The sequence below is a fragment of the Trachypithecus francoisi genome, unplaced genomic scaffold, assembly GCF_009764315.1.
Source record: "Trachypithecus francoisi isolate TF-2019V2 unplaced genomic scaffold, Tfra_2.0 Contig01461, whole genome shotgun sequence".
In the NCBI taxonomy this organism is placed as follows: domain Eukaryota; kingdom Metazoa; phylum Chordata; class Mammalia; order Primates; family Cercopithecidae; genus Trachypithecus; species Trachypithecus francoisi.
This window is the reverse complement of record NW_022681433.1, coordinates 1,636,608-1,664,475: the sequence shown is the minus strand read 5'-3', so window position 1 is coordinate 1,664,475 and position 27,868 is coordinate 1,636,608. Positions and strand designations below refer to the sequence as shown.

At 36.9% G+C, this 27,868-nt stretch overlaps 1 protein-coding gene across 4 annotated transcripts in view; it reads right to left on the bottom strand.

Moving 5' to 3' along the window:
* The window catches only part of VWA8 (von Willebrand factor A domain containing 8), a 408,431-nt gene that overhangs the window by 321,924 nt on the left and 58,639 nt on the right, over window positions 1-27,868 (bottom strand). For all 4 annotated transcript variants that reach the window (XM_033234160.1, XM_033234152.1, XM_033234151.1 and 1 more), the window contains 6 exons: window positions 18,085-18,252; window positions 13,869-14,033; window positions 13,456-13,505; window positions 12,620-12,728; window positions 10,185-10,289; window positions 604-735 (listed from right to left, as the gene is read on the bottom strand). In XM_033234160.1, coding sequence (XP_033090051.1) covers window positions 604-735; window positions 10,185-10,289; window positions 12,620-12,728; window positions 13,456-13,505; window positions 13,869-14,033; window positions 18,085-18,252 — 729 coding nt within the window. The remainder of the gene's footprint in view (window positions 1-603; window positions 736-10,184; window positions 10,290-12,619; window positions 12,729-13,455; window positions 13,506-13,868; window positions 14,034-18,084; window positions 18,253-27,868) is intronic.

Below are 27,868 nucleotides of genomic sequence, written 5' to 3'. Positions count from 1 at the left end.
GGGCACAGTGGCATGTGCCTGTAGTCCCAGCTACTCAGGAGGCTAAGGCAGGAGTATTGTTTGAGCTCAGGAATTCAAAACAAGCCTGGGCAATATAGTAAGACTCCATAAAATATGTGTATATATATACATAGAGATATATATAGAAGGAGTTGATAGATATATAACATATATACATGCAGATGGAGCTCTATGACCAAATATTATTTCCCTCTTCTAAAAGCCATGCAACTGAGCAGATCCTTTTTCAACTGTTTCACATAGCTAAGAAAGAGTTTACTCGACAACAGGGCTCTGAGCAGCTCAAATGTTTGAAAACACTGTTTCTTACCAAGGACTCACAGTACAAAATGCTGTCAATAATCAACCCACGACTTGATTTTCCCAGAGGTCAACTTTGAATTTTTGATGAAAGTCTTTCCCTGTTTCTCCTGAATTTTTCCAGTTTGTAAGCACACATGACTCTGGAGACATAGATATATAGATACAGACAGAAGCAGTACTATCAAGAAAGACTTATAAGGAGATCATAAACCTAATTTAGGTCATAAAAACAGGCAGAATAAGGTATATCTTAGAAAGAATAAACCTGTGATTAATTACCTTAATGGTCACCTCTTTATCTGCAATCCGGATGGTCACAGAAGCTTGGGACACATGGTTTTCCGTCATCTTCTCTACTCTTACAATCTCTTTAGGAAGCAGAGAGCTCCCTGAATCTTGAAGTTCAAAGCGCTGTAAAATTACAAGAAAATCATGCAATTTACTTTTCACTGTAGCATTAACGTTGGCTATCTGAAAGATTATACCTTAATTACAACCGAAATCCATTTTATATTTTTATATAAAAGTAGAGGCTAAAAAAAGTTAATGAGAACTCTTTTCTATTCCTACTAATACCATTCTACTTACAACAATTATTAAAGATGATATAAAAATAGTCCCTAAAATTTACTATATGACAAGAAACGGAATCACTGAATTCCTGGTGAAAGTTCATAGCTTACATCTCTTGATAATCAACTTCCTAGAAAAAGATGATAAGACCCTTCAAAACATGCTGAAATAAAACAAGGCCCATATTGGTTTGTTCTTTAAATCAATCAAAGTTAATGTGTTACCTGAAATCCAAGAAAACAGAACTTCTTGGACATCATTCTGCTGTCAGCTATGTGAACAGCTTAACTAAAATTATTATAACAATTTTCCACAGCATATGGTACGGTGCTTTCTACACGGTGGGGTCTCAATATTTGTTGAACTGGATTTAAAAGGCTAGAACCACCAGGCACAGTGGCTCATGCCTGTAATCCCAGCACTCTGGGACGCCAAGGCAAGCGGATCGCCTGAGGTCAGGATGAGCCTGGCCAACATGGTGAAACCCTGTCTACTAAAAATACAAAAATTAGCCGGGCATGGTGGTGCACACCTGTAGTCCCAGCGACTTGGGAGGCTGAGGCACGAGAATCCCTTGAACCCAGAGACAGAGGTTGCAGTGAGCTGAGATTGTGCCACTGCACTCCAGCCTGGGCAACAGAGCAAAAACTCCGTCACAAACAAACAAACAAACAAACAAACAAAAAAGGCTAGAACCATTGATTCTTGATACGGCCCAATTACCAATGTTCTAACACGGACTACACCACTTCATTCCAGCTAGTTATATCAAAACTGCACAGAAAGAATACAGATAAATACGTGAAAGATGAAAATAAGTAGAAAATTAAGTTCGATGCCCTACTTATAACAGCATGCTCAGTATAAAAAACTCAATTTATTTTTACTATTAAATAGGCAGAAATTAACCCCCAAAATTCTACACTAGTTTTGGAACGTTATTACTATAGTGAAAGAGTTGAAACTCAGTGAAACAACAGATCCTCATGTATTCAGCAGAATGAAAGAACTCCAGAAAATAGATTTGGGAGGAAGGAAATCATGTTTAACCTCAACATTCTAAACATAACAGCCCAGTTCAAGTGTTCATTTTGATGTCGTAAGTATTCAAGACAATCACTAACTCCTTTCCCCAAACCTAAAAAAAAAAACTGTATATTTGTACTACCATTAAAAAGCTCCACATTTCATACAATTTATATATGCAAATCCCCACAGTATCACATAATTTGACAAGAATTGCTTCCATGTTGTAAACAAATAACAATTATTGACACCTTAATTTCATGGAAAAAAAAAAGTTTCACTGTATTTTAAGGAGGACGCAATAGGAAAGGAGCAAGACCTATTCAAGTAATTAAATTCATTAGAATGTAGAACAAATGGCTGGGCGCAAAGGCTCATGCCTGTAATCCCAGCACTTTGGGAGGCAGAGATGGGTGGATCACTTGAGGTCAGGAGTTCAAGACCAGCCTGGCCAACATGGTGAAACCCCGTCTCTACTAAAAATACAAAAATTAGCCAGGCGTGGTGGTGCACACCTGTAGTCCCAGCTACTCAGGAGACTGGGTCAGGAGAATTGCTTGAACACGGGAAGAGGAGGTTGCAGTGAGCCAAGACGTGCCACTGTACTCTGCTTGGTGACAGAGCGAGACTCTGTCTCAAAAAAAAAAAAAGGAAAAAAAAATGTAGAACAAAGAATCATTAAATTCTAGGAAAACAAATAAATGAGCTTAAATGTATGTTTTTACCACAGCTAGAGTAGTGTCAATCTAATAGAGTAGGATTGATGTCAGAGGACTCATATTCCAGAAATAAACACTAATGTCCTGAGCCACTTGCTATACTGGTTATGTCCTCATAAATAATTCAAGCTAAAATATTTCAGTAAAATAAAAATAGTAGGCCAGAATACACTAAGATAGTAAAAACTTCAAATTGCAAGGTGAATTATCATTTTCTGGCATAGAAAATTTAGAGGATTGTTAATCAGAAAGGTATTAATCAGAAAGGTACCCCCATATTCTCTATCTCCAACTTCATCATTTAAGTTTCTCAGTCCAAAAGCCTGAAATCATCACCCTTAACTCTGCCTCAACCCTGCATCCAACCTTTCAGCGAATCATAATGATTCTACCTTCAAATCCAACTACTTCTTATCAACATCACAGCTGGTCAGAAGGACAATAGACAAGTAACCTAATTATTTCAGGTTACTTCCTAGCAAGAGGTAGAAAATAAGAGTTTGTTAACTTACCACTTTATGAGTATTTCCTATGAATTCTTGAATTTCAATTAAACAGTACTAACATTTCTAATACACTTTCTTTAGAATTAGGTTATTTAAACTGTGAATTATAATTAAATAAAATGAAATATAAATCACATTGGATACTGGTCTGTCGGGCTTCCATATTCATCCTTACAATTCCCAATCCTGTCCCATCAGGCCATCTACTTTTTTCATACCTTTTTCTAGATTGTTAAGCACTGAAAGTGAAATTCTGCAAACCATATTGCCTGAACAAATATGTGGCCACAGTCTCTCCTGGGTTCTTTTCTCATAGCCCCTCATCAACAAATACAAACCATTACTACTCTCCTCAGAAGTCAATCTGAGCCCATTTATCACCCTGTCACGAGGCAATCTAGCTGCCTCCTCCACTCAGAACAGAGCTTTCAGACGCATACTCCTCCATACTTTACTAGAACATAAGCCCCATTAGGGCAGTATTAAATGTATCTATTTGGCTCACTCCAAATTTCCAGAACCTAGAATCACACATGGGACATAGTCAATGGTCAATAACGGCTTGTTAAATGAACAAACAAAATTATGTTTCCTTCATCCTCAAAATCATTGATGTTTTAATCAATTCTTGTTATTGTACCCACTGTTTCAGTAGAAAGGACTTCTGCTTTAACTATGAGTAGACAGAAACTCCTAGAAATCTTTCTACGTCAGATTATGGCAGCTCCATCATTCCAGTTCCTGAGTGGAAAGCATGTTCTTCCATCATTTCAAACCAACACACAAGGGTGCTCTGAAAATGTCCTTTTCCAACCTTAGCTAGGCCACATTTTTCATGTACTCCACATTTTTTGTCCCTTCTGCCTATAAAAATGTTTGCCTCCCCCATTTCAAGAAACAGTCATTTCTTAATTATACCTCATCCTTAAGTGATCTATCATCTTTTGGCTTTTGTTCACCATCAAACTTGGTTGATACATATGAATACATAATCACTGGTTCAGTTTCATCTCCAATTTAAAATGTAAGCCCCTTGATTTTTGGCTTACATTCCCATCACTCTACTAACACTGATCTTGGTGAGTTCATCAATGATATCCACTTTACCAAATTAAATAAATTAGTTTTCTTCCTATTTTGCTGTTTCCTTCTCAGTCTCTTTTGCAGGTTCTTCTTCACCTTCTTGACCAGTACACAGTAAGGTACTTCAGGAGTGGAACTTTTTGTTTTCTATCTACATTCACTTTTTAAATAAGCTCATCACTTGCATGACTTTACAAACCATCACGATCCCAATTTTCTCTCTCTGATCCAGATCTCTCTCCTGAAATCTTGACTTATATATGCAACTGCCTCTGACATTTCCCTTTGGCTAATAGGCATGTTAAATCAAATATGTCCAATACTCTGGTCTGATATTCCCTCCACCTCCATATTCTCTATCTCCAACTTCATTCACGTTTCTCAGTCCAAAAGCTTGAAATCATCCTTAACTCTGTATCAACCCTACATCCAACCCTTCAGCAAATCATAATGATTCTACCTTCAAAACATAACCCAAATCCAACTACTTCTTACCAACATCACAGCTGGTCAAAGGTACAATACTGTCTCAACTGGATTATTACAAGAGTCTACCAACTGTTTTTTCCCTGTTTTCATTCATACCCTCCACAGTCTATTCACTACTCAGCAACCAACCTGTTAAAATGATTACTCATATAACACATTCCTCAAAACCCTCAAATGGTGTTCCACTTCACTCAGACTGAAAGCAGAAGTCTTTTCCATGGATTACAGAGCCCTACACGATCTGACTTTATTTACCTTCTGATTTCTCTCCTAATCACCTCTCCTTCACTCACTCTGCCCCAATACACTGTCCTTTACTGTTCCTACAGTTTCCAGGTGTGCTCCTGCCTCAGCATTTTTATACTGGTTATCCCTTCTGTCTGAAATACTTTTTACCCACAGGACTTCTCTCCTTCAGATCTTTATTCAAATGTCATCTTCTCAGTGATAGCATCCATTCCTCAACTGACATATTATATACTTACTTACTTGACTGATAGTCGCTCTTCACAGAAAAATAAGCTCCATGAAGGCAGAAACTTCCGTGTTGCGTACATCTCCAGCACAATAGTGCCTGGCTAATTGATTGGATGGAAGGATGGACGGAATGAATAATCTTTGAGTGAATGTTAAGTCTTCATTCAACAAGGGATCTTTGCAGCATTTGAAACTGTTGCTATTACTTTCTTCTTGAAACAGTTGCTCCCAGTGCTCCCTAAGAATGCTCTCCACCATTCTGCTTCTATCTCTAACCACTCTTCCTCTGCCCAATTTGAAGGTTCCTTCCCTACTGATCCAATCCTGAAATGTTCAATCTGCAGACAGATTTTTCCTCTCAGTATACTTGCATTCCTTAAGTTGTTACATCCATACCCATGAATTCAACTAACACCCACACATCAATGGGTTCCAAGTATTTATCTTTAATATCAAAACACCTCTAGAACCAGGTCCATATTTTCTTTTTTTTTTTTGAGACGGAGTCTCGCTCTGTCGCCCTGGCTGGAGTGCAGTGGCCGGATCTCAGCTCACTGCAAGCTCCGCCTCCCGGATTCACGCCATTCTCCTGCCTCAGCCTCCCCAGTAGCTGGGACTACAGGCGCCCGCCACCTCGCCCGGCTAGTTTTTTGTATTTTTTAGTAGAGACGGGGTTTCACCATGTTAGCCAGGACGGTCTCGATCTCCTGACCTTGTGATCCGCCCGTCTCGGCCTCCCAAAGTGCTGGGATTACAGGCTTGAGCCACCGCGCCCAGCCCAGGTCCATATTTTCAAGTCTGCTAGATAAAACCACCAGAAAAACCCCAAATTGAAAAGGGTTCTAGTATATGGAATTATTTAGCCCCCACCACAAACATGTTCCTTCTCACACTTTATCATATTAATTAACAGCAACTCTACTCACATGTCCGAGGTAGGATTTATGGACATTTTTGGTTTCTCACTTTCTCTCATAGCTCCATTAACCTACCTCATATTTCATCAGTTAGTAATATGTATCATCCTTCCTCTGAAACGTTTCTCATATTCGCTTAATTCCTATTTCACTGGCCTATGTCATCATTATGCTACACTGCTTAAAAAAACAAACAAAAAAATCCACCATATTAAAATAGTTATTTATTGAAATATCTGATGCTCCTCAGACATTAATATTGTCACTTCCTCAGGAGCTGAAATCAGATTGTATCCATTTCTGTATCACTAGATTTCTATACGCACATAATTTGCGTATAGAATGTGTATATATACATACCTTCTTAATTTACCATTATAATACATACTTCTATTTCTTATGCAAACATTTTTTCCAAATTTAACAATATTTTATTAATTTTTACCTCTTCTAATTCAAAACTATTTGAGCACATGTAATATTTCACCCATCTATAAATATTTGCTTAAAATAATGCTTTGAGGTAAATGCAGAAACTTACAATAACAGGCCACACAGACTTCCCAGAACAGATCACAAAGAATTGTATCAATAAATAGACTCTTCCACTCCTTTTTTTTTTTTTTTTTTTGACTCTTCCACTCTTAGGAAAAGCTATTTAAGATGCTAATCTGGTTGTATATATCACTGTGTAATGATCTTACAAAAAGAAAGTACTTCATTAAGATCAGACAAATGAACTTAAGCCCTCCCACTTGACAGTTTACTGAGTTACAAATGTCCATTAACTAGCTCTTCACATAATTAAGGTGAGAAGGCAGCCATACTCTTTCTCCTCTTATCTAATTAATACCAATCCCTTTTTCCTTTTCAAAACACTCACATTCAAATTTGAAATCATTTCTGTTCCAATATAAACTCAATCATTTTTCTACATTCCCCTTAATTATGGTTAAAAGACCAAAAAATGAAGCAACACTAGCTACTTTCTTAAGAAAATTCAACTCTTTAAAGATATGCTATAACTTTATAATAAATTTGTATGACTAGTTTTGAAATTACAGACCAAAAAACACATCAAAGTGGTTTCCTGGTAAAGGTAAAGACCTTTGTTCGTAACTGACTTTTTTAGACACTGAATATCTTCTCTCAGTTTTTTCACAAAAAAACTTCATTTTATCAGAACTTCTTATGAGTTTCTTCCTCCCTGAGGATGTGCCCTTGTTTCCAAGGCACTGCGCATTGGGCTGAGGGGCATTAAAGTTCATCTGGAGTCACGGCCTTTGATCTTAAACACTAGGTACTCTACTTCAATGACCAATGGCCAATTTAGCTTAGAGGCTGATTAGATCAAAGATAAGTTTGAGTTCTCTTTTCCCCCAGCACCTGGAATAAGCCTTGCAGTGAACTATATTGTCAGAAGATGGGAATTTCCTGACTCCTTGAGCCTGTGAATTAATCTCCCCATTTCCAAATGGTTCTTAATATCCACCCTCCTATTTCTGCTGCTGTTCCTCCTCCTCCTTCTCCTCCTACTTCCCCTTTCTCTCTCTCTCTCTCTCTCTCTCTCATACACACACACACACACACACACACACACACACACACCCCTACCTTTCTTCTCTTTCATCATTGGTTATTTCACTGCTTCCATTCTCTGCTGTCTCTTCCCTCCTTTGTCTCTTTATTAACCATCATTTTCCCCTTGCTTCTTTTTGCTTCTCTTTTAGATTCTGTCTCTAACTATACCCCTCTTCTCATTATCTATTAGGAACAGCTGTATAATAATTTTATTATTATTACTGACATAACCAGTCAATGAAAATACTGTTTCTTTGGGTTCTTTGGCTAACTGCTCTGAAAAAGATCCCACTTATGTAATTAGAATCCAATGTTCCACTCTTCTAAGGTCCTCTCATTATTAATACATACACAGAGGATGTTCTGTATCCCAAAGATTCTGGGTAGATTTGAGGATAAGGGAGAGAGAAATACCATTCCATATGCTTCAAGTTGTCAAATCCTGGCCTCCAGAAACTGAACCTTCTATATAGAAAGCCACACAGCTTAGTGTTCACATTCTATTTCTTAGAAATCTGCACCTCGAGCCAAACCATGTAAGAAAAGCAAAAACCATCTTTCATAAGGAGGAGTTAATTTTGGTGAGTCAGTAAGTCTCTACCAAGGGTCAATACTTTAAAAATACAGTTATAAGACATTTTAGAGTGTGATTGGTCTTTTGGAAAACACCACTGTTAATGATACAAAGAGGAAATTACGCCACACGTATTTTGAAAGAAAACCATGCCCCCATGCCCCACGTACTATAAACCACTTATGACAAAAAATGAGGCCTTCATTAGTTTAAATGAAAGCTCGATAGCAAGTTCCATAGTTTTATATAAAATGCTCGCTTTTCAAGTTAATAACCTTCAACCAGTTTCCTCAATGGTTAACATTTTTAAAGCACATCTCCCTCTCCCTCCTACTCCCCCTGCCTACTTTATCAGTGATCTTTATGTGAACAATTTGAGAACAAGCTGCCGATATGATGTCCCCATACCCCTAAACACTTCAGTTGATATTTCCTGAAAACAACAACTGTGGCCAGTGTAATTGCCACATAAGCCTCCAAATGAGGAAATCCACTTAATATAACACTATTATCCAATCCACAGACCCTATTCAAGTTTTACGAACAGTGCCAATATTGTCACTTGTTTCTAATGGTCCGGGATTTAATTCAGGAACAAATGATGCATTTAGCTATCCAATCTCTTCAGTCTCCTTTAGCCTGAAACATTTCTATGTTTTTCCCTGTCTTTCATGTCTGAACAGTTTTAAAGAATAGAGGCCTATGTTCTATATAATGGCCCTCAATCTAGAACTCTACAATATTTCCTCATAGCCAAACATACATCATGAACTCTCAGCAAAAATTCCCCAGAAATGGGGAATTTGGGAGGCATACAAGGACAATTTGTCCCACCTGGTCAAGTTGAAGTTTACTGTAAAAATACCACTTTCTTGGTTTGGTAGTCAACTGAGTCTTTTGGAGGGAGATATTCAGAGATTATACCAACACCCTGTGCCTCACAGAAGCTCCACCTGCCAGCTTTAACACCCTTTGATGACTCCTGTCTAAATTAACTGCCACTCTGATGGTTGCCAAATGGTGTTTTTTCTATTTATGTAATCCCTTCTAGATTCACAAGTAGGCATTTTACACTGTAAAAGAGAATGCCCATCTCCATATTTTTTGTTCATTTATATCAGTATGGATTCATGGATTCCTATTTTATGCAACAGGTTAAAACCAATTACCATCATCATTTATTTTTATGCTCAAATTGTCCCAGATTTCAGCCACTTCAACCTGGGAACTCCATCATTTTGACATATCAACATCACTTGTTGAATATCTCCTTACTCTCTGGCACAAAAAGATGGTCCAGGCTCATCTTCTACATTCCCTAACCTGATCCTTTGAGAGAACATGGTATTTAGAAACCAATGTCCAGGTACTTGGTGTGATCACTGCTACTAGAACATCATAGTTTTTAGGCTCTCTCAGGAGACAGCTAGACAATATGTGTATTTATACATATACACATACTATCTCTATCTGTAACTATCTGCTCATATATATGGTTTTAAAAAAACCCATGATTCATAATAACACCAATTCCAATCCAACACCTTAAGAGTTTTTTCTTGCCTTCCCCTTTTCCATAGTTATAAATCCCTTATTCAACAGTGAGAAGCATAGCTCTTATTATCCTCAATATATTCACTCATTTGTTCAATCTATTTACTTCTTTGCTCAACACAACAAATCTCCCAACCACATCACCCACTCTGTGTTTGCTGCCCTATTTATCACAGCTGTCTTCTTGTTGGAATGCCGATGCCTCCATGCCTAGTAAAGAATGGAGGGGAAGAGAAAGGGAAGAAATAAGGATGGGGAGAGAAAAATAGGAAACGTGGGGAAAGGAGTGAGGGCAAGATGGGAAAAGGCAAGAGAAGGGAAAATGGGAAAAGAAAGGAAAGAAATGGAAGCAGATACTCACCTTTAAAACACCTTCTACAGCCATCTTCCCTTCGTGACCTAGTAAAATACTATACGGATAAAGCCACTGGATTGCATGTTTGATTGGCATCATAGGAAAGGAATCCTATGTAGGAGTAAAAATATGTAGGAATGAGCAAAATTCAAAATAATCACAGAAAACATCTGAAATGTACATACATTAAAATTGACTTGTAAAAGTAATCAATAGGTGTCTGGTATTTTCTATAAGTCTACAAAAGCAAATATTCATTATTTTCTCTTCTCATTCCTTGCCCTTTCCCTGGGTAAGCTTACCCATTTCCATCTTTCATCTATCTTCTATGTATTGATGGCTCCCACACTTCTATGTCTGGTCCTGACTTCTTTCTTGAGCTCTAAACCTGAGCCCTCAATTGTTTATTACATATGACTATATGAATATCCCATAGACCCCCATTTGAAACAGAATACATGTCTGTACCTTATTCATCCCAAAGTACCTGATCCCCTTTTATTCCTAGATTAATCTCACCCACATTCACTTAGCTTCACAGTTACAACTACAAAATTAGAAACTATTCATTATCCTCAAGTCTTTCCTCACATTATTTGCACTGTCAATTCTGTTCACCTCACTTTAAAAGAGTCTATTGATAAGAACGATTAGTGAAATTTCAATATGAACTATCTATTAGATGATATTATGGATTACTGTTAACATGATATGAAGTGTGATAATGTTGTTCTGGTTATGGAGAAGAATGTCCTAATTCTTAGAAGCTGCATACTGATATGGTTTGGTTGTGTCCACCCAAATCTCATCCTGAATTGTAGCTCCCATAGGACCGGTGGGAGATGAATGAATCATGGGGGCAGTTAACCTCCATGCTGTTCTCATGATAGTGAGTTCTCATGAGATCTGATGGCTTTATAAAGGGCTTTTCCTCTCCTTCACTCGGCACTTTTCTCTCCTGCCACCATGTGAAGAAGGACGTGTTTGCTTCCCCTTCCACCGTGATTGTAAGTTTCCTGAGGCCTCCACAGCCTTGTGGAACTGTGAGTCAGTAAAACCTCTTTCCTTTATAAATCACCCAGTCTCAGGTATTTCTTCATAGCAGCGGGAGAACAAACTAATACATATACTAAAGTATTTAAGAGTACTGACTGCAATTTACTTCCAATGGTTCAGGAAAAAAAAAAAAAAGAAAAAAGCACATGCAAACAAATGTACCAATATATTAATAATTGGTGATTGTAGGTGAGGGGATTATGAAATTACTATTTTTCAACTTTTTTTACATTTGAGAATTTTCAAAATAAAATGTTCTAAGCAAAAACAAAAAGATTCGATAAAAGTGTAAGATTTAATAAACAGGAGGAGAAATTCTGTTCTGGATGTAAAGAACAATGTCAACAATACCTAGGCTCCCTGACTCACAGGAAACATACATATATACATACATACATACATACATACAATTAAAGTGTAAATATAAGTCTCTTGCCTAAGATAGTATCCCCACTATCTTGGATGGTGCCCTCTTCCACAGGGTCTCACTGAGTGTTAAAAAAGCTTCCTAGTCATTCCCTCACTGCCAACAAAGGTGTCTTCCTCCAACATAAGTCTGGTCACCTTCATAGCCCACCTACTTAATATTCTCTGATAAGCCACTTTTTCCACATCATAAAATCCAGGAAACTTCATTCATCATACAAAACATTTCACAATAGTGTTCTAACTTCTCCCTCTACCACACATACTTGCTTTAGGGATACAACTTATTCTCATTCTCCAAAGATACTAGGCCCTTTTGTGATTAAACACATTTGCCTGTGCTTTGACTTCTTGCCTGGAAGGCATTTCTATCACTCCAGACATGACCGCCATGCCCTTTGTGAAACTGTAGTGGACAATGTCGGTACTCTATCAGATCCCCTCAGATCTGTTTGTATTCTCTCTTGTGCCTCCTAGCTTCCTCTTCCAACAGCAACTGCTGTAGGTCTTTCTAAGAAGACATCCTTGGGCTCTTGAAGCCACACTTGCACACATGCTGGGAGAGCAGTTAGCATCCAGAAATTTGTGTCCCTGAGACAACCATGCTAGAGCAGTGTGAAAGCCCTAGCTCCCCTAACTCAGGTAAGGACAGCTCTGAGGCCTAACTTACACTGCAGCACACCTTTTACTTGACCAGGCTAAAGCCTTCCTTTCCTCTGTAGGACTTCACTGAGATTGCATGTCTAGCTCCCACTCCAAAGCTGAAAGCTCTTCAGGGGCTCAGAACATGTCCTTGGTCTCTGTACAGTTTACTGCACTGCACAACAAATTAATCTCAGGTTTTACAATATTTATAGAAGAGTATGACAAAAGCAAACTGAAGTCATTAATCCCTGATGATTAACTTTCAAAATTTTTAACATATTTGGGTATGCCAGTCGTTAATTTATTTTACTTACCAAGATTTGTACTGCAGCTGCTAAACTGTCTAAAGGAAAATCTGGAAGTCCAAGAGTAGAAGATTCTTGGGAACACAGAGTTGTGGCAAAGGACAAGAGCTGAGAAACTCTAGAGGAAAAATGATATTAAATTTTAATAGTTTTAAAATATAAAATGCGTAAGTCTGTTAAATATAAAATACAGTAGCCAATTTAATTAATCTAAAAAGATGATCCCTAATATTAATTCTTAAGGGGCAATGGCTCCGCATCATAATATCCTACTTAAAACTCAGAAGTTGATTAGATGCAAATATATTCCTAAATTTATCACAATATTTGAGGTTTCTCACCACCTGGTCCAAATCTACCCTGACAGCCTCATCTCTCACATTTCATAATCCCAAACCTAAACTCTAGCTTTTCAAGAGTTTTTTTATGGCCCTAAGAATAAGGCATAAACTCTCACATTTCATGCTTAAAAAAAAAAACAAACTTATTCTGTTCAAATTCCTTGATTCCATTCTCTATCTGGCAAAAACTTGCTCATTATTTAGGACCCATTTCAAACTCCAATGCTTTTGTGAAGCCCTTATAAAATCTCAACTAATACCCTCAATATTTTGAAATTATGGCACTTACTATACCATGTTAACCAAAGCTATTCACATATCTTTCAACTCTATTAGATCTTGAGTTTCTCGCCAAAGATATCTTATTAATTTTATCACCAAACATTCTAATACTGAAAAATTCTTATAAGAATTCCAGTTGTTGAATGAATGAATCAATCAATCAATGAACAGACAAAACAAATTCAATATTCAGTGTCCAGATATTTATAAAAATATACTTACTTCTCAGCAGAAACATTGGCTCCAATTGAATATAACAACTTAAGTTGGTCCTAAAGTAATATAGAAACATATTAAATTAATTAAAAAGAAATGTAACGGATTAAGTGCAAATGTTTTATAGACACAATCAACCTTTTAATTAAGCAGACACTAAATATTTAATAACAAAAAATCATTTATTGATACATTTCATTTTCTAAAAGAAAAGCCAGCCTTTTAAAAAATCCTTCAAATAATGCCATAATAATTTTTCTTCCTAGTTTCCAGAGATTTTCTTTACTCTTTATTCTCATATCTTTCCATGACCTACTGAGGAAGACATTTAAAAATGCAGTAACATTTTTATAGCATTGAATTTCTTGTTATACATAGAAAAACTGTTTAAAAAATAAATTATCCTTGGTCATACTTACCTTGAAGGGTAAATAATAAATATCCCTGGCTTGAAATCGAGAACGAAGAGGGGGATCTAATGGATTCCCAGAATACCTTGGCACTGGCAAGCCCAAGGCGATCACTCGGAAATTTTCACTAACTCGGACAATGTTCCAAGAATCCAATTCTTTTTTGGTATGATCCTATAAAAGTAAGAGATCCAGAAGCTATAGCATAAATGATACAGATCATAACTATAAGAGCTGCCAAGTCCAGGGACTTAGGACTTGACTGTTGAGAAAACTGTATTGGAGAACACTCTCGAAACCAAACTGTCAAGGAAGGCAGCGAAGTGAAATCAGGTTCAGGATGCCAGGGCAGTCTCACAACATGAAGACTGGGGTGTTTGAAAGGGAAAACAGTTAACACACCAAGGAATAACGGAGACTTGGGTCAGATCTCCAAGCTTTAGTCAGTAACACAGAGGGAAAGAGTCGGGGGTAAGGAAAAGACATGACTAGAGGTTGTAACAAAGGTAGTCCCCAATAGGCAGGTCACCAGCAGAGCTGTGATTGATTACCAGTGGACCTTAAATACATAATTATGTTTATGGGTATTCCTAGCAAGGCATATTACTCGTAATAACATGTTTTGGAAACTTACTATGTGGTAAGCACGTTCCATGGATTTTTCTCATTTAACTTTCACCAGAATCCAATATAGACAATCTCCTTTTTACATGAATGAATGAACTAAAGTTCAAAGGAGTTATATAACTTGTCCCATGGTCCTGTAACTAGTATACAGTGGAGCTTAGAGAACAGAAACAGTACGGGTTTTGGAGTCACAAATCCTGGCTCAACTGCTTGATGTATACTTTTACTAAATGTTAGCACATGCATGTCATTATACCTTTGGAACCTTAGCCTTCTCAGTAGGAAAAATACCATCTACATTATTGTGACTGCTAGGAAAACTAAATGTGAAAATGTGTGTGCAAACAAGTGGCCCATAGCAGGCACCTGTTAAATCTCATTTCCTTCCTTCTCTGCCTAACTCTATCAATGGCTCTTCACATTCTTCAGCAGCAGGATCTACGGTATTGACTAAGTTTGTACAAATGCACATTTGTACATTCTGAGAGAAGCGTCCACATCTTTCAGCAACTCTTCACAGCCCAAATGACAATATAGAAACTCTTAAGAAGGCGCTCAAGGCCTTTCCTGGCAGAAGCTCTGATTCTCTCAGTCTCAGCAACCAGTGCACGCCCATCCCCTTGACCTTCCTTCCACGATCCTGTGCTCCAATCTGTCTCCCAACTGCAGCTCTCCAAACACATGAGGCTGCTTCACCAACACGACTCCATCTTCTTGGAACAACACCCTTTTCACTTTGCACAGCATAAACACAAGGGTCAGTCAAAGCTCAACACAAAAAACATCTTCATAAAACTCAGATCCCCTTCCCTCATCAGAACCATTTGTGTACCCTTTTACTTTATCTTATGCAAGCTTCTATCATTATTTATTTGTGCATTTGCTTCTATATATGACTGTCTCATGCTAGCTCCACACTCTTGAGAGGACTTATTACCTCTAGTGTATAACAGGACAAATGTCTGTTGACTGACTGCATGAATTAATTTTAAAAATAATAAATAATTATTTCAATCATTTGGTATGAATCAAAATCAGCAATCATACATCTAATTAATACACTGACACTATGTCATAGACACTAGAAAGTGAGAGTCTAGATCTAGCCCTGTCTGAGAAACCAAAAGTAGAAACTTCAGAGAGCTGACTAAATATTTCTTTTTCATTTACCCAAAAATGTTAAATAAAATATAAAGTTCATACAAACTGAACTTTGTATCTCTTTCCATAATAACAGAATTCTACTATAAACACCTTTATGAAACCAATAACATTTTTGAGATATTAAATTTAGAATATCAAAGCTACCTAGAAATAAATGGGGCTTACGTTATGGTGTTAGAATCTTTTTAGCATAAAAGTTGTCATAAGATGATAGTGCTTTTTGAAGGGATCTTCCCTATCTGCTGTGAGGTTCTTATGAGACAGATTCTATTAACACAGAAATAACATTTACCGATAAAAAATTATGTGTTTATACTGATATTTACTTTGGGAGAAAAATGTAGTAGACCCTTCTCACTTAATAATAAGCATTCTTTGCATACTAAACCTCTTTTTTTTTTTTTTTTTTGACAGAGTCTCGCTCCCTCACCCAGGCTGAGGTGCAGTGGTGCAATCTTGGCTTACCACAACCTCAGCCTCCCGGGTTCAAGTGATTCTCCTGCCTCAGCCTCCTAAGTAGCTGGGATTACAGGTGCATGCCACCACACCCAGCTAATTTTTCTATTTTTAGTAGAGACAAGGTTTTACCATGTTGACCAGGCTGATCTTGAACTCCTGACCTCAGGTGATCTGCCCGCCTTAGCCTCCCAAAGTGCTAGGGTCAGAGGCGTGAGCTACCGCACCCAGTCACTAAACCTCTTTTGACTCACATATCGAGAATTTCTATCCAAAGTAATATGTTCAATAACTTTGCACAGAATCTACTATAAGAATAAAGAACATATCAAACTTTTTGTTGTGAAGTAACTCCTATACTTTAAAAAAATTCCATATTCTGAGTATTTTTTTTCCAAATTATTTACTAAAAATGGTGAACACTAATATAATCTCTAGTAGCAAGTAGTTATTTTGTAATTAGAAAGCATCTAAAGAGAAAACGTTCTGCATAACAGCCTTTTAAAAAATAAATTAAAAAGCTTTCATTTTGGTAAATTAACAGTATGAATAAATGAATTTAACTTTTTCTACTTGATTAAATCCTTGATTATCTCCTTCTGATTATATCAGAACGAGATGCTCCATGAATAGATCCAGAGGAAAATGACTGTACTTCACAAGAAAGCATCATCTAGAAACTCCCACAAATAGTAAAGAAACAGACTGCTTCTGGCCCTGCCAGCCATGCAGCATCAGTGCAATCAAACCCTCTGGCATTGACATTCATTATTTAGGGCCTAGTGTGTTCTGGGCTCATATTAGCACCCTGGGAGCAAGATCAAGAAGTATGAGACACAGATCCTGCTCCTGATCAATCTGCAATCAACCTGGGGTAGTAAGGTAGCACATATGTACAGAACAGGTATGAGAGAGACTCTAGGTCCTAGAATGTACAGGCAGAGCAGTCAGTCATAGAAGGCTGGGTTAACCACACAGAGATCCAGCGTAACAGCTTGAGTTGGATGAACAAGGGCTAAATGCCTTCTTGTCATTTGTGACATTACATGAATCCATCTCCCAAGCCTTTGAAGAGCCCCCACATTCCCCAGTTGTTGTACTCTTTATATGCATGTTTATCACAGCATGTAATCATTCCATGGTACTTATCCATTCATTCAACAAATAGTTATTGAGCAACTACCATGTGCCAGGCATTGATCTAGGAACTTGAGATAATACCAGTTACAAAAATCCCTGCCCTTGTGAAACTTATATTCTAGCAGAGGGAAGCAGACAACAAAGGGTACTGTACTGCATTGTAAAAACTTTGAATTTTACTCTGAGTGGAACAAGAAGCCATCAGGGTTAGAGTATAGGAATGTCCCCAAATGGATGCATTGTTAAGGCAATCACTGACTGCTGTGTTGAGAACAGTGTCAGGAAGGAAGGATGGAAGCAGGGAGTACAGTTAGGAGGTTCTACAGCAACCCCAGCATGTGATGCTGGTGGCTTGGGTCATCAGAACAGGATATCCTTTAACTATTTTATTCATTTCTATCAATACCTACTGGACCTTGAGCTTCCTGAAGCTAAGAACTGGACTTTCTTCAGCTTTGTATCTGGTGACTAGCACTATCTAGAAGTCATTAGCCTTTTATTAAATAGTTGTTAAGAGAAAGAAAGAAGGGGGAAAAAAGGAGATGGGAAAAGAGGAAGAAAGAGAAGAAGAAAAAATAGGAAAAAAAAAAAGGAAAAGAGAATAGTTATTAGACTAACCAGAAAAAAAAAAAACAGTAAAAATCTGGGGGGTCTTTTGACAAAGTCTACAAACAGAAGAGCATTGTAAAACTGTAAACTCATGACTTCAGCAATTTACCCAAGATAAGGGTCATCTGAACATCTGTCCTGATTCCAATAGGGCCATGTCCTATACAATAAAATGGCACTGCCCACAGCTTGACAGCAAAGTCAAAGCAGTGGGATTTTCTTCTCTTACTTGGAGAAGCTTGTCGTAACGCTCAGCAGACATCAGGAAGCGTCCATCTTCAAGCTGCATCTCTCTGTTTTCCAGCAAGTTGTTCAAAACAGGCAAAACATTCCTCTCTGCCTTTTCCAAACCTTCCAAAATGAGAGTTCTGCCTTCTGTGGCTGCACGAACTGCACACTATTTCCAAGAAACATAAAAGCAAAATGAGAATACTGAAGTTGCAGAGCTTGGCCTAACATTACTTGTAAAGCAAATTTAAATTGCAGTTCTTGTTATAGGGACCAGAAATCAATAAAGCTGAGTTCCAGATCTTGTTTTGCTTTTTCTGCCTAGATGATCTTAGGAAAGTGATTTTACCTCTTTGGGCCTGTTTATTCATTTTTAAAATAAAGATATTGAAAAAGAGGATCTCTGAAGTTCCTTTCAGCCTTAACATTTTAGATTATATACCCAATGAAATAAAAAACTAACAGCTATCTATGAACAAAGAACATAATTAAACAAGGGCACAGATTCCACAACTGGAAAAGAAAAATGAAGATATCTGTCGTACCTATCCCACAAGCTTCTTGTGAGGATCAAAAAGCTAGGTGAGAAGGCTTGGAGACTGTAACATTTGTAAACATAAGTCATCATCAAAATAGAGGTTTAGTGTGATGCTCGATGCTGACAACATTACACACTTAGAAACAGAAAAAGAGTCAGATTTTACATTGGCCAATAGCAAACTGACTTAGGTCTTCCAATAAATTTTAAGAAAATTAGTAACGGAGAAAAGTAGGAAATAAAGTAAACTGTAATAAAAAAATTACTATAGATATGAAAAAAATATTTTCCTTAAACTGTAGGTCCTTAGTAACATAGAAAACTACTTTTCGTCAAAATCCTTCATGTTCTGCTAAAAAAGGAAAACCTCAGTCATGTTTCTTCTGCACATTCAACCACAGACAGAGGATTAATGGTGCTAAATGTATATTGTTATTCCCCCCCTTAAAAATCGCCTTCATTAGTCTCCATGGCACTGCATTGTCCTAGGAAAACTGTTTTGTCTTCTCTGCCTGTCCATTAAATGTGGGTGATGCCCAGAATTACACCCTTAACACACAGCTCTTCTTACCCTATTAGGACCTCCCTAAAAATCTTACTCAATCACATAGTTCCAACTACCACCTTTATGCTAATGACCCCCCAGAATCTTGGGGTTCTGACACTCCCCTAAGTTTCAGAATCATGTAGTCTCATTAGTACCTCATATGGGGTCCCTCAGACCCCATAAGTACCTCAGGTCCCTCGTACAACACTGAAAGTTATTTTCTCCAAACCTGCTTCTCTTCTTTATTTTCTATCTGGGGTGTGAGCACCATTGACCCATGCCAGAGCCTTCGATGTTTCTTGAACTTATCCCTTTCTACCCCTTCCCTAGTTCAGGCTCTCCTTACCTCTCAGATCGCCTCCAAATAGTCCAAGCTCCTTAATTTGGCATATTAGCCTATCACAATGCGGCATCTACCTATCTCTCCAACACCATCTCCTGACATTAGTTGCCTCACATGCGGTATTTCTGTGACAATAAACTGGCTATCTCCTTCTACACATGTACACACCATACTGCTTTACCAGACAATCTCTGTGTCTTTACTTATACTGACTCCTCACTTAAAATTTAATTTTCCCTATAGTAATTATCCAAAAAAAGATCTAAATGTTTGATGAGGGGGAAACGTATCTCTATTTTTTTAAGACCTAATATCCAAATAAATTTCTGGAGTAGCAATGTACTGATTTTCCAAGTGTAGAAAAGAGGCAATGCTTAATCAAGCTTGCATACTATCCTATTTTAATAAACTGTTGAATTTTGCACTGTATAGTAGAGCTTAGTTGATTTCAAGTGTCTACATAATGTTGTAAAATGATAAACTTCATGGAAGCTATATTAGACTCAAGAGAATCATCCATTTCAAGAATAAGATCAATTCATGAATAATCCTTCAAATATATCACTACTGCAATATTTTAATTCTCTTTTACCAGAGCAGCCATCTTGTTCTAGAAGATTTTTTAAAAAAAAGCATAGGTAGAAGTGACTTAGTAGTTCCTAAAGAACAACAACAACAAAAAAGAATCTCATTTTTGCTAGCTGTATAAAGGACAAAGCCATAGATATAGTTTCTAGGATATTAAAAGTCAAAATATTGGCTGGGCTTGGTGGCTCACGCCTGTAATCTCAGCATTTTGGAAGGCCAAGGAGGGTGGATCACAAGGTCAGGAGTTCAAGACCAGCCTGGTCAACATGGTGAAACTCCGTCTCTACTAAAATTACAAAAATTAGCCGGCTGTGGTGGCAGGCGCCTGTAATCCTAGCTACGTGGGAGGCTGAGGCAGGAGAATCACTGGAACCCGGGAGACAGAGGTTTCAATGAGCCAAGATCAACCCCCTTCACTCCAGCCTGGGCGACAAAGCAAGAATATAAACTACTTCTTATAAAAATTCATGTTTCAGTTAAGGTTTCCATTAAGCTTTTGTTCACAAGAATATATTTACTTCAAGAAAGCATAGCTCAGAACAAAAAAGAAATTGTTATCATAACCTAAGGTAATATTATTTTAAAAAATCTAAAACTTTTAGCAATCTTACTTATCAGACAGACTAAATACTGTATTTGACTTTTTAAAAACTCCATAGGGATGAAAACACACATTCTTTGAGGTAAAACTAGAAATATATAGATCAAAATGTAATGGTTCACCACCTATGGGCCACAAAAAGCAAAGTCTTGACAACACAGGACAACAACAAACACTGCAGTTCCACTTTCATTCACCTCAGGTATACTGTGGTCTGCTGTCAACCGAATCTCTTCAAAGGAATTCAAAATCAGCTATGTAGACAGATCAAAAACAGAAGCCAAATACACAAGGTTTTCTTTCCATCTACTCCAATGGCAATACTGTGACCACAAAGTTGAAAAAGTAGGGATAGATGGAAAAAAGATAACACCATTTGATGATCTCTTGAAAATCTGGTCAATGCTGCAACTTTTCTCCACAATCAGATGCATACAGATGTATGTATAGAGCAGAGACCTCAATTTAAGAATCTCTACTACTAAAGAATGATAGAAATAGAAAATCATCAATTTCACAAACACCATAGTAATAACTGTCATAGTCAAGAATCCAAAACGGATGGTAAATTAGTGGGTAAGTGTATGATGAGAAACAGGACATTTGTATATACTCAAAGTATCTCCTTACAAAGTATTTTAAAATGACAAAGTGAAAAATAATACAACACTGCAGAAACCTAGCAGATACCACCTTAATTAACCAAGTGATCAAAGTCGATGTGACCAGTAATGAGCTATATCAATCTCACATACCAGACTTCTAATATGATACCCTGAGATGGGCACAACATCACTTTTATATTAATCTTGCTAAAAATGCATCATTTCAATCAAATCATAAGGAAACATCAGACAAACCTAAACTGAGTAACATTTTGCAAAATAATTGGCCATGAGGAGGAAAAAGGAGATGCCTGTTGCAGGGACTTGGTTGGGAACAGTGTGGGAGATAGCAGTCTTTTTTTTTTTTTTTAAATGATTAAAAAACTCAAGCATGTTTAAATGATGATGAAGAGGAGCTAGTAGAGGAGTACAGAAAAGAGAAAGTATAATTATTGACGTAAAACTAAAAGAGTTGCTACTAGATGTTGAAGATAGTCTGGTCTATTTAGTGAGTGGGAACATGGTAGGGCCTACAAGTTTATAACTGATACGTATCAGGCGCTTCCAAGTATACTATTTAATTTAACCCTATGACAGTCCTCTGAGGTACACAATATTTTACCCAATTTATTGGAAGAGAGGTTATATAATCTGAAAATTGCATGGCTAAAATTTTAGCCTGTCCTTAAACTGAGAGAAGACGAGTAGATGAAGAACTAAAAAAAGTCAGTAAATAATCACAACTAGAGGTTATTAGTAATCTCAGAGAGTCTGGTTTTACTAGGCATAGGAATTTGCTGTGTTATCTATGTAGAGAAACAAAACCAAACACACACAAAACATTTCTACACACACAAAATACTCAGTTCAACATAGAGCATACATGGTCATACAGCAGTGCAATCGACCTCAAAGTCTTCTAGAGATAACTACAATCACATTTCCCCAACATTGTTTTTCAAATCATCATCAACTCAGTGAAATCTCTAGAACCAAGCAGAAATGAAACTAACCACCTGCCTAAAAATATCTGAAAAGAGAGGTAGTTAACAGAAAAGCTTCATTAGTCTTTTAAATCAACCTAACCCACTAATTGTGCTGTTATCCTCATGCGACTTAATTAAGAACTGTGAAACTTCCTGTTTGCTAAATTGTTTTCAAGATATAACAAACCTCAGTTTAAGCCTCTCTTTTCATTTGCTTTACCTGCAAATTTATTATTGTTTTTTTTTAGTTTTTCTTACAAAAACATTTACCAAAGCTCTTTCTTTCTTTCTCCTAAAAAATCTTAATGTAAGAAAAACCAATTACGCAAAGATTCAGTTTCTGACAGTGGCTTCTAAATGTCTCTAACTTTCCCTTAATAATCCATTAGACAAACTGCCAGGAAAATTCTGTAAAAGAAAAGCAATTAGGAGCGAGTTTAATTTAGGAATAGAAAGAACCATGACTAGATAGGCAAATCAATAAAACAGAATTTAAGAAGGTATGCTAGTCTCTCTAGAAATGTACTGTATGAACAAGAAACTCTTGTAACTAAAAGGGGTCAGAGAGATTTGAAATAACCCTCTTGCACTGTTGGAAAAAAAATTTTTTTTTGCCATTACTACATGTATTACCTTTTCCATATAAGGAAACTAGCTAATAAAAATGATTAAACATTTTAAAATATAAGAAAAGTACACTTCAAATTAGTAGAAATTAGGAATTTGGAAAAGAAATCCAAATGAATTTAAACATTTAATGATAAAAGTAAAATCATGTAATTACTGAATAATCATATAAGTTACTTTTTGAAAATAATCTTGAATTGAGGAATATCTTACCAGTAACTCAAAGGCAGATACCATTAAGAAAAAAATTAATAGATATGACTACATTCAAATTTGTCCATACAGCAAAAAATATCTCAAACTAAAAGACTGAAAAGTTGGAAGATATGTTTGTAATGTATACAATAAAGACCACATAAATATCTTTAGTATAAATTGAATTTTTATAGATTATTTTAAAAATTAACACTACTCTTATAAAACACAAATTAGCACCACAAAAATATATCTTCAACTTCACTGGTTATTAGAGAGCTAAAGGTACAACGTGATATTTTTAGACTTTCAAATTGGCAAGGATTAAAAAAGAATGATAATATCCAGTGTCAGTAAGGTTAAGATGAAACCAGAACTCTCATTCATGGTTGGTCAAAGTACAAAATGATAAGCTTATGGACAGTAATTTAGAAACATATATAAAAATGGAAATGGCTATGTTATTAATCCAGAAATTCTACTTCAATAAATTTATCTAAAGGAAATGATAAGATTAGTGTACAATGATGTGTATTATCCAGTCATCAAAACACTGTTTTATAATTACAAATGAACCAAAAAACCTCAAATGCCAATCTGTGGAGGAATAGCAAAAAAACTGTGGTAATTTAATATGATGGACTTCTACACAGATATTAAAAAGAATGATATAGCTCCATCTTTAACTGTGAAAAGGTCCACAATATGTTTCTTACTCAAAAAGCTGTAACTCCCTTTCCAGGACTAAGGGAATAAGGAAAGAGAGTAAGAGGACCATCCCATTTCTTGCCTGATTTCTGAAACCCAAATAAAATATGAGTCTGCTATTAAGAGCACTGTTGTAAAAAGTACTTAATTTATAAGCCTATGGGATGAGTTGAGGAAGACAATGAAAATACCCTAGAGATGGGACATTTTCTCCTCCCATTAGCTCTACTACAATCTAGATTAATCTGTGATGAGACATAAGGATAGGCTACCACAAATTCACATTGTTCAACTTCAGCTCAACCCTCATTACTATTCAAACATTATTTCCTTTATTTCTTGTAAGTTATTGCCAAGCCAAGCCTCCAATGTCTTTCTTCACCTCTTTCAAATGACCCTGCTCAGTACTTTACTATGACTAAAGTCACATGAATTGAGATTCTATGACTCTCCTCCACTTCATTTCATAGTCAGTCCCTCTGTGTCTGCATCTTTCCACTGTACTATGACTTCTATCTTTGAGAAAGTATCACTCCTCCCACACCTCCAGGACTAGCCCTTTCTACTTTGAGCTTAGCAGCATCCCCTCCCACATCCTCCAAAACTTTCTTCCATCAAATATATCACTTCCTACTTGTATTTCCAAGTCACTTCTCTTCCACAAACATCTCCATACTTTCAGAAAAGCTACAGTGCCGATACCTCTTAATATTCTCTCTTTATCCTTTCCTTATCTTCAAGCCTCTTTTTTTAAAAATGCACATACTCACTGCCTCTAATAAACTTCCACTGTTCTTATTTTACCGAAACTACTCACTTGAAAGCAGCAATAACTGAACTGCCCAAAATTATGGCTTTTTCTTGATCTTCATGTTCTTCTTTTCTTCGAGTCTCTTCCCTTGATCTTCTCATGTACTTTATCTTCAATTAACATTATCATGCTGATTCTCCCCCATCCTTCCTTAGCCCTTCCTCTGCCTCCTGTTCTCTAAAATGTAAGCACTTCTCAAGGTGCTGTCCTTAACCTTTTCCCATCCTCTCTTCTCACTTGTTATTTCATTGGCAAAGATCTAACCTATTCTCACAAATCCTCATTCTTTCATTGAGTACCCATTATATGGCAGCGGCTGTTATATGCTATATTAATTACAACAACAGCAAAGCTTTTTTATTTTCTTTATTTCATTATTGTTGAGGAACACACTGTATGGACTAACATGTCTCTGAGCTCCATAGGCATCTCTAATGCCTCTTTAATCTCTTCATATAGATGTTCAAACTCAACATGCTTAATGAAATCAAGCTCAGCAACTTCTTCTCTAAACCAAATCCTCTTTCTGATGTCTATTTCAATTGAAGTTTCATTCATTCTCCCTTCAACCTAGGGTTTATTACGGAGTGTGTGTGTGTGTGTGTGTGTTTTTTTGAGACAGAGTCTGTCTGTGTCCCCCAGATGGGAGCGCAGTGGCATGATCTCGGCTCACTGTATCCTCCACCTCCGAGGTTCAAGCAATTCTCCTGCCTCAGCCTCCCAAGTAGCTGGGATTATAGGCATGAGCCATCATACCTGGCTAGTTTTTGTATTTTTAGTAGAGATAGGGTTGCACCATGTTGGCCAGGCTGGTTTTGAACTCCTGACCTCATGTGATCGACCCACCTCAGCCTCCCAAAGAGTTTATTTTTTCTGATTCCTCACACAGTATGTGTGACCTCTAAATATGTTACGCATCCGTCACCAACCTTCCATTTCCACTGCTACCACCACCACTGAGAGCCTTCATTAACTCCCTGCTTTTCTACCTAAAGAGCTAATTGAGCCAGGCACCATTACTCAATATTTTTAGTCTTCAGTTGTCCTCAAGATAATGATATTTTACTGGCAGGAAAACGGAGACTGAATCAAGCCATTTGTAGAGTCTCTTTGAGCAATAATTTCATGATTGTTTGACTTACCTAAACTTTATTAAGAATATTTTTTAAATCAAAATGAAAAATGTGATTTTGAGAGCAAAGTCACCACCAGAATATATCCTCCTCTAGAGCCCAACAGCCCCTGCATCTCCACATCCCTAGGGCTTTGCCAACATCCAACCACATCCACTCAAGAGGTCTGTAGCATCATAACACCAGATGTACCCACCAGTGGAGCCATGACCTCAGCACCTGAGCCCACACAGAGCCTTGCACCCTGGGAAACAGGCAATCTAGCACAGCAAGGAGGCTGCCCCAGGACAAACGGAGCCAATGCATGTGCTTCCCAGAGTCTGAGAGCCACCCACCTCAGACCTGCTGCCACCACCAGTAACTCCACTAGCTCCAGCACTGGGAACAAATTCTTCCAAACTCATTCTATGAAGCCAGCATTTGATACCAAAACTGGACAAGAGCACACAAATAAAGAAAACGACAGCCCAATATCCCGGATAAACGAAGGTGCAAAAATCCTGAACAAAATACTAGCAAACCAAATCCAACAGTATATCAAAAATATAACACACCACGATCAGGTGGGATTTATCCCAGACAGGCAAGGACGATTCAAAATCACAAATCAATAAATCTGATACATTACATCAACAGAATAAAGGACAAAAACCACATGGCCATCTCAATAGATGCAGAAAAAGCATTTGATAAAGCACAAATAAGAAAGGCAAAAATAGATAAATGCGGCTATAACAAACGAAAAGGCTTCTGCACAGAAAAGGAAACAAATCAACAGAGTGAAGAGAAAACCTGTAGAATGGAAGAAAATATTTTCAAATGCATCATTCAACAACAAATGGATAAAGAGACAAATACTGAGAATATACAAGGAGCTCAAACAACTCAATGGCAAAAAAAAAAAAAAGATAAGATTTAAAAATGGGCAAAGGATCTGAACAGATATTTCTCAAAAGAAGACATACAAATGGCCAGTAAGTAAATGCTCAACTAATCACCAGAGAAATGCAATGAAAACCACAATGAGACCTCTCTCACCCCAGTTAGAATGGCTATTGTGAAAAAGACAAAAAGTAACAGATGTCGATGAGGATGTAGAGAAAAGAGAAGTTTTACACACTGTTGATGGAATGTAAATTAGTACAGCCATTATAAAAAACAATATGGAGGTTCTTCAAAAGTTTAAAAGTGGAGCTATCATATGATCCCACAATATATGGACTGAATACATGTATTAAAGTATCACTCTATATCCCGTGAAAATGGACTATTGTCAACTAAAAAGAAAAATTAATAAATGAAAAAATGAAAAATCTTCCCAACCTTTCTTATTAATTCAATATAAATTATTTATTAATTTTACACACTATCTAAATGGCAACAAGAATGGATGTTTTACAGTGCAAATGAATCCAAAGGCAAGAATATTATAAGAGGATTGCAAATGGGTAAGGATAGTATAATTTTTAGAAAACAAATTAATAGACAAAAATGAATTGCCCAAGATTTTAAAATCTTCTCCCTATATGCCCTTTGGTTACATAGTTGTAGACCCAGAACATATGAAAATTAAACTTTAAAAATAGAAATAAGAATACTAGCCAAAAGGAGAAAATCTTGAGAAGATGCTCTTTGGTAACAAAATTTGAAACGCTCAATTTTCAAACTAATACTAGTTAGTTACTATTTCAGTATCACTTTGCTTCCTGATTCTTCCTTAAAACAGCCTATAAAATCATTAAAATACTTAATCAGTACTATCAAAATGTACTATCAAACTTTAAAAATATGACTACATTTGTAAAGAATAAAGTTTAAAAATAAGCAACTGAATAGAACAAATGGCAAGTCCATTAAGTAATACAGCAACAATATACTGTGCCATTCCATATATCTCAGACTCAACTGGAAAGAAAAAAGTAAATGTTACAAGTTTTCTGCCCAATAGGGGCTCAAGCATCTTAACCTCCTTACATCAATACCCACTTTGCCTCATTTGCATAGCATGTAAGTGTAGGGGTACAACCTCAAAGTACTCTTGTTCTCTCATACCTATGTTTCATCTCCCCAGTGGATTCTTAGCTCTACAAAGGATGAGAACCC